This window comes from Octopus bimaculoides, chromosome 5 (genome assembly GCF_001194135.2).
Source record: "Octopus bimaculoides isolate UCB-OBI-ISO-001 chromosome 5, ASM119413v2, whole genome shotgun sequence".
NCBI lineage: Eukaryota > Metazoa > Mollusca > Cephalopoda > Octopoda > Octopodidae > Octopus > Octopus bimaculoides.
Genome location: NC_068985.1, coordinates 16,508,757 through 16,517,002, shown reverse-complemented (window position 1 = coordinate 16,517,002; position 8,246 = coordinate 16,508,757). Strand labels below are relative to the sequence as shown.

At 34.2% G+C, this 8,246-nt stretch overlaps 1 protein-coding gene across 1 annotated transcript in view; it reads left to right on the top strand.

Annotated features, from left to right (window-relative positions):
* The window catches only part of LOC106877002 (Krueppel homolog 1), an 11,733-nt gene extending 3,692 nt beyond the window's left edge, over nt 1–8,041 (top strand). The window contains exons 2-3 of the mRNA XM_014925783.2: nt 4,837–6,443; nt 6,864–8,041. Coding sequence (XP_014781269.1) covers nt 4,888–6,443; nt 6,864–7,743 — 2,436 coding nt within the window. The 5' untranslated portion in view covers nt 4,837–4,887 and the 3' untranslated portion in view covers nt 7,744–8,041. The remainder of the gene's footprint in view (nt 1–4,836; nt 6,444–6,863) is intronic.
* The last annotated feature ends 205 nt before the right edge of the window (nt 8,042–8,246 follow it).

Below are 8,246 nucleotides of genomic sequence, written 5' to 3'. Positions count from 1 at the left end.
ATATATACAATTGCAGCGTGGAAGGTGTTTATAAGCCATTTAAAATAACACACAAAATCCGTTCTGTGCAGCACAGAATTTTGTCAGTGAACAGGTCGCGGTCTCAAAGCGACGAAAATATTTTGACAAATTAAATTTAAATGTTGAAGTGAATCTAACGGATTTTGTGTGTTATTTTAAATGGCTTATAAACACTTTCCACGCTGCAATTGTTTTCGTTCCAGCACACGATCTCAGATCAGGTCACTTGCTATGCAAGTGCATCTCCGTAATATATATATATGGTGCGAAACTGAGTAATACCTTCTGGTTGATAACTGATGAAGAATTAGTGCATCCAGTTGCACTTGAAACACAATCAGAACTGTGGATGCAAATAACAATTATGAAACGTATGTGAGGAACAAATGATGTAAATTACATCTTGTGTTTACCTCATGTATATATATTTGTGTGTTTGCTGGATAATCCAAGGTGATGTTTACTCCTGTTCCAGGAGAGACCTACATCGAACCAAATATACTTATCCAAGGGGCCCACGCTTGATGAGTGGATTCCTTTTTTGTGTATTTTTGCAGCTCAGTCTCTAGGGATGGATTTCTAAATAATGAAAACTTGAGGATTGAACAAGCTTCAGTTGCATTTGAGATACTGGAGAAATTATTCTGGGTTAGACAGAGACGTGAAACTTTTCACCAAGCTTTGCATCTATGGTACTTTTATGGTATTTTCATCATCACACCCTTACTATACTCTCTGAAACATAAACCCTGTATCAACAACACTTCAAAATACTGAAAAGATTTCATCGGCAATGTCTAAGGTGTACATTAAACATCACTATATAGAAGCTCATCTGCTCAAGTACGTGCTATGTGTTGGTCAAACAATCCATCTTCATGATTGTAAGCTTCTGAAACAGTAACTTATAGTGAATTAGTTTTTGGTTTCTCCAGCACAAACCATAAAAGATTTCATGATGTCACAAAAGACTATCCTAAGTCCTTGAACATTAGCTTCATTACATGGGAAATTCTTGCACTGAACAGAAGCAAATGGCAGTCTGTATTAAGAAGAACTGCTATTAATTGGAGAAAAAATCATTGTCCACCAACTAATGAAATGTAATGCCTGAAAGTTACTCTGTGGAATTTCTTTATAGTTGAGGGTTCAGAGATAATCTCACCTGTTCTATCTGTAGTTGCAGTACTCCTTCAAAGGCTGGTTTTGCCATCCATAAAAGGTCACTTATCAGGAGGCTTACATGTATGCTGCTCCAACAGGACCACTGAAGTGTTGCTGTTTGTTATGTCCAAAGGTGTTATCTACTGCTGGGTTGAAAATTCCTTTTGAATTGCACAAGGGCAGAGTCACTGTGGTTGAGATTCTGGACAAAATTGCACCAAACTTAATTAGATGTGTCTGCAATAAGAAAGTTTTCAAAATCAAATTGTCAGCCACCCTGTGTGTGTGTGTGGGATGATAATTTGTAAGTAGTTTCACAAACGTGGGAGTACTCAATATGTTGTTCAGAGGGAATATATTAATTACAATATAGTAGATAGAAATATTGGATCTTTTTGGTTTGATGGGTAACACTTGTTTTCTTAACGAAACACTTTCAAACTTGGGATACTGGTAGAATGTGTCATATAAAACATCTTTTTCTCTTAGCCTTCTTAACAAAAATTAGTTCTTAATAAGTTATTTCATGTTAAAGTTGTCGTATTCGTGTAATTTCAACCAATCACTGACGTCTATTGAGGTGAAAACAATTACTGCAGTAGAATGTAAACAGTATATTCTAACGGTGTTATGGGATCTTTTCCCTTGAATAAAATTTGTGCCGTTGTTTGTCAACAACAACTATCGGTGGTAGTTATTTCTAACATCGTTCGTGCATTTGGGTTAGGGTTCGGGTTTTAGAGTTAGGGTTAGGGTTTTAGGGTTAGGTTATGAGTGAGGTTATGGCAAAAATAATCATAACCCTAACCGTAACCCTAAAACTAACTTTAACTCTAAAACCGGAACCCTAACCCTAAAACCCTAAAGCTAAAACCAGTACAAACGCACGAACGATGTTATAAATAACAGTACCGCCGATAGTTGTTGTTGACAAACAACGGCACTAATTTTATTCAAGGGAAAAGATCCCATAACACCGTTAGAATATGTTGTTTACATTCTACGGAAGTAATTGTTTTCACCTCAATAGATGTCAGTGATTGGTTGAAATTACCGAAATACGACAACTTTTTACATGAAATAACTTCGAATACAAAAATTTTTATCTGTTCTATAACACAAAATATACAAGTATAGAAGTTTGAAAGTGTTTCGGTACCAAAAACATAAATGAAAAATGTTGCCCGTCAAACCAAAAGGATCCGAAATATTTTCTCTTTCCTTTTTTACATACTGAATAAAGCATTCTTCAGATAAATGTGATTTGAGTGAAGGTGATCTTTGAGAAAAATGAACTTCTATTCAAATCACATCTATTACCTGAAGAATATATAGTCAAATGTGGATTAATGTATTTTCTATGAATTAAAAATTACACTCTTACCAAACAGGAAAAAAGACCTGGGCTTTTCTAATGAACTCAGATCAAGAAAAGCAAGGGAGGCAACTTCGAAATCCACATTTAGTTTGAATGTGACATTCAGTGGGGCCATGTGGTAATAACCTTAGTCCATATGGTAATACCTGAACATGTTTTGATGTATAAGATCTCAGAGAAGCAAAATTTTTACCTGAAATACGAAGTCACTGAGATATAAAGATTTTGAGTGAACAGTTATTGTGTGGGGATTTTCCAAGGAGTCCTTTTATATGAAGGTCATAATTGAGTGGAGAAACAGCATATTTAATGTAATACAATCAAATAGATGGCAGAATTCATGATTTTTCAGTTATTTACCTAATCATTAAATTATGTAAATTGTTTTGAGTGTTCTGCAGACCCATGTACCCTTAATGAAAAGGACAGAATCAGCATGACCCAGCTTATGAGAGGGCTAGGGTTTTGAATGACAAATATTATCCATCTTATGGGCTTCCATACAGTTTCTGTCTAGCCAGTTTTACTCACAATGCTTTGATTGACCTGAAGCTATTGTAAATGACACTTACCTAAGGACCTCTTGATTGCCAAATGAATATCTTAATTTCAGTTTTATATCAGCAGAAACGAAATTTTTAATAAAATTCCCTTAACTCTTTAGCATTCAGATTACTCTGTCAAATGTAATGCTTATTTATTCACATTGTTTTGTATTAATCATACATTATCTCCTAGCTTCAAGATTTCAGTGATGTTATTTTTTTTTTAGAATGACATTGTAGGATAGGTGTGAGAGGCCAGATCTGGCTGGTTTGAACATAAAACAGGTTGAAAATTTGGGCCTGTTGTGGCTGGTTTAGATGCAAAAGGGTTAAAGTGGTGCTATTAAGTAGACCACTACTGGTAAGCCTTCACTTAGATCAAGTTCTCAATGTAGGTTGTACTGCCCCCAGTGAGGTTACACAACATACTAAATTTTATCTGTAGTAGTTAATATATTATACATAATAAAACTAGCAATGGTTATTAAAATAAAATAAGATCTCATCAGGCACAGGGAAGTTATTAACTTGCAATGTGTAAAGTAAATTCACAACTCTGTTTTTATTAATATTCTATTATTTCACTGTTAAAAGCTTATGCAATCCATTTTAGAGTAAAATTTCTAAATAATTATCCATATTAAATTAGTTTAGTCATGAAAAGGGAAGGGAAGGGGCTACACAAAAAAAGGTAAAGAACCACTGATTAAGGTGAACCATCTAGTCTAATTTAAGATTTAAAAATAAAAATCAAATACATCAGAGACGCAAAACTTTAGCTTTCCAATTTCTCCAAAATTTCACGTTTTTAACAGACATTGTAGAAGCTCTTAGTGAATCCCATTATAGCTATTCATCTTCACTTCTGTCTTTAGGAAAGGCATGAACCTTACAACTCAAATTTCTGTATCTCATAAATTTAGGTTTAATGACTCATTGATTAATAACTAATTATGTCCAGTCTAGTAGAAATTTTGTTAGCAAATTCTCACCAGCAATATATCACTTGGCTCAAGATACATTTTCTCTTCTCTCTCTATGTTTTCTATATTGTTACTACCACCACCATGTTCCACTAACATCCTTTTTTATATATTTTTGTGGTGTGTGTGTTCATTCAGTTCACGTCATGTTCAATGGTGACTCACTGTTGAAAAGTACCCAAGACTTGTTCATTGAAAATGTGCTTTGTTTCAACAAGACACTGCAAAGCCGCATACCGCCAGAAAGACCAACAACAAGATTGAAGAATTGATCAGTATGGAAGTTCTGCTACATCCTGCCTATAGTCCAGATAATGCTCCATCTGACTACGGTCTCTTCCGATCAATGCAGCTCTTTATGAAAGGTCACCGATTTGGGTCATTCGATAGAGGTGAAGAAGCTTGTCAAGAATTTTTCGCTTCAAAGCCAAAGAATTGGTACTTCAACCAAATCCGAAAGCTTGCAGATCATTGGCAGAAGGTCGTGGAAAATGAGGGTCTTTATTTTGAAGAATAGTTGTTGTTGATTTTGAATAAATTCTTGCATTAAAAAATCATTATTTTAATATGGCGCAAAAAACTTTTTCCTCAACCTAGTAATTTTTCTTAAATTATTTTATATATTATCATTTTCAGAAATGTGTATTTGTGGAAAAGAGAATTGTATTTATATTCCACCCTGCTTTGTTTTTGAAGTTATCGTATAATTAATAAACATATCTTTTTATCCTTCTTGTTTATCTAGATGCAACATTAAACTTAGCTTTCCTGAAAAACAAACTCCAAAAGAAAGAAAATGGCTTCAACAGTCGACAGATTTACTGATGTTAATCTTACTGATTATATGGATGTTGTTACTACATACAAATGCCGTTTCTGTACTTTCTCTTGCAACCAGCCTCAAGAGATTGGTATACATGTTCGTAATGTGCACATCAAGACAACTCCTTCCAAATTAAGTACGATTTCAAATATGCATGATATTGAACAAGCAGAAAGTTCTTCAGGTGATGTCACTGTTGAGGAAGAGACAATACCTGATCTGTCTAAGACTCAGTCTGTAGCTGTTTCTCAAGAAGCATCGTCATTGTCAGATGTAGACTCTGTTTCTTTGATTGAAAAATCTGATGCTGGGTCATTGATAGAGTTAGCCTCAAATCATCAACAAGTTATTTTCACTCAAGGTTCTTTAAATGAACCACAAATGATTCCAACTCATAATGATATCTTATCAACTGGAAATATTGTACCATCTTACATTCCACTGGAAGCTACAACAACTGTTGAAGACTCTTTGACTTTTGTTAATGAATCTGAAATTAATTCACAAGCAATTAGTCAGTTTTCTGTTGCTGCTTCTGACGACTTTTCTGAACCTAATATTGAAGGGGATGATGTTCTTACGAAAGAATTGTTTCTGTGTGGCCAATGTAGAATTGGGTTTAACAGTATTGAAGAATGTAAATCTCATATAGTACAAGTCCACAATATTTTGCCACAAAATGAAGACAATCAATTAACTGGAGAAACAGTTAATAGAGTCAGTGTTGGAACACAAGTTATGTCTACCAAAAAAAAGCCAGGTAGAAAACGGAAAAATCCATTACCTCAGAGATCCTCTTCACCTGTTTCAGACAAGGACTGGGAGGAAGATGAAAATAGTGAATGGTATTCACGCAAAGGACGGAGTCGTAGAAAAATTCGTCCACCAAAAGCTCTGAAAGATGATTATTATTTAGGTAAAAAGAAAAGAAAGAACAAAGATACTAATATTCTTACAGAAGGCTACAGTCTTAAGTGTAATCTGCAAGGCTGTTTTGCCAAGTTTAAGAAAGACCAAAGTTTAAAGATTCACATTGCTTGCCACAAAAAAGATGCAAATAGGTCTTTCTTTGAATGTAACATGTGTGCAGTTGAATTTGTTCTTTGGAAACATCTTAGGATGCATCTTTGGCGCTGTCACTCCATTGATACAGATCTTTTTGCATGTGAGAACTGTGAGTTCAAAACAGACACTACCCACAAATTACTGATTCATAAAGAAATTCATAGTGACCAGAGGCCGTATACATGTGATATATGCTGGAAAGGCTTTAAGCAATTCAGTCAAATGAGGAACCACCAAATGATCCATGCAGAACATCAATCAAATGATGCTGATCGTTGGTATACTACTAAACAGTGTGACATTTGTAAACGGACTTTTGCTAATCAGAAGTGTTTAAGTAAACATGTACAAGCTGTCCACAGTAAGATCAAACCATATGTATGTTCATACTGTGGTCATTCAACAGCACGTAAAGCTATGCTACAATTACATCTACGTATCCACACTGGGGAAAAACCATTCAAGTAAGTAATCTTTTAAATCTCAAAAAACTTTCAGGCCATTTATAGTTATTCGTTTGTATTGCTCTGCCTGTATTCAGTGGGGACTGGTTCTTACGGAAACCTCATATTATTTCCAAACCCTCTTATATCTAGTTAACAGATAAATATGTTTTTTATCAGCAAAAAAAAATAAAACTCATTAAAATGAACATGGTTATACCTGTACCATATTTTTAAGAGAGGAAATCAGTCTGAGTTCAAATCTCAAATGTTATAAAGAACAGAAAGTGTAAATTTAAGCAGATATTGACATTGGTAAAAAAAATTGAATAGTTTATTTAATTTTGTTTTTATAATTTCAAAGTTATGTGAGCCTTAATGATTTATTTTCCTTTACATTTACTGTAAAACAATGATACTCAATATTTTCTTTTTATTTAGGTGCGATGTTTGTCAGTATGCTACTGGAGATCACAACTCACTTCGCCGTCACAAAATGCGCCACTCAGGATTGAGGCCATACAAATGCCAATATTGTTCTTACTCGTGCATCCAGGCTATTTCTTTAAAAACTCACATGAAAAATAAACATCCAGATTCATCTGGAATTTATCACTGTGATATTTGTAATTACCGAACTGTGAATGCTACCAGTTTTACTAATCATGTCAGTGATCACAAGTATGGGTTGATTGATGTCCAAGAAGGCACCAACAACACCACCACCACAACTACCGCCACATCAACGACAACATCTACCATCACCACTGAAACAACTACTAATTCAACAGTTCTATCTTCCAGTAATAATAAAAGTATATTACAAAAAGTCAACGACCCTAGTAATGGCGAAATACAAACTCAGTTAGTACCTGTAGAGAATAGTGTTTCAAGTCTTAGTGCAGATGACATTATTAAAATGGCCCAAACAGGGAATAATCTCGTATCAACAGATCTCACTGCTGCAGAATTAATTTATGCTATTGCAACCAATTCTCTTCCCCAAGACTCTCAGATGCTTACTGGGATGCAAGCAACCATAAATACATCTTCTAAACAAGGAATATCAACACATACAATTACTTTGCATTTACCACCATCTCAATCACAGATTGCCTCTGATGAAAGTTCCGATCAAAGAAATGCAGGACATACTCTATTGATGGTGCAACCATTGGAACTGTGTTCTGTAAATGGTGATGGTAATTCACAGACTCTGCCTACTGAAGATATAAGAGTAAATTTTCAACCAGCTGAAAGTTCAGTAACTGCTACAGAAGTAGTTTTGGCCACAGATGATAAAATTATTACTGCTGAATAAATTCGGTAGTTGAAATAAGCATCTATTCTTGAATATTTGTAACATTTTCAAATTCCTCCAAGGCCTACTTTACTTCTCATCTTTTTGTGGTTGATAAAAGAAGTACCAGTTGAGCTTTGGGGGTTGATGTAAACAACTTACCCACACCCCTGAAATTACTGGCCTTGTGCCAAAATTTGAAATCAGTATTTGTAACATTTAGATTTGTTTTATTTTTAGACTGAATTATAATGATTTTCAGGAAAATCTGATGTCTCATTTGATCTTTAAAATAAATGGAATTGTATTCTTTCTTTTAGACTGTTATTTGGAATATGAGATATATTCCATGTCTTGTTTTTGTATATTTGTGAAATTACTAGAGTTCAAAGTCAGGTAGAAATATTTTTAATATTCTCGGGTAGAAATATTTTTCAATATTTTCAGGCAGAAATATTTCTCAATATTGGAATATTTGCTATTAAAATGATGAAGATAGCTAAAGTTTATGAATAATAAACATT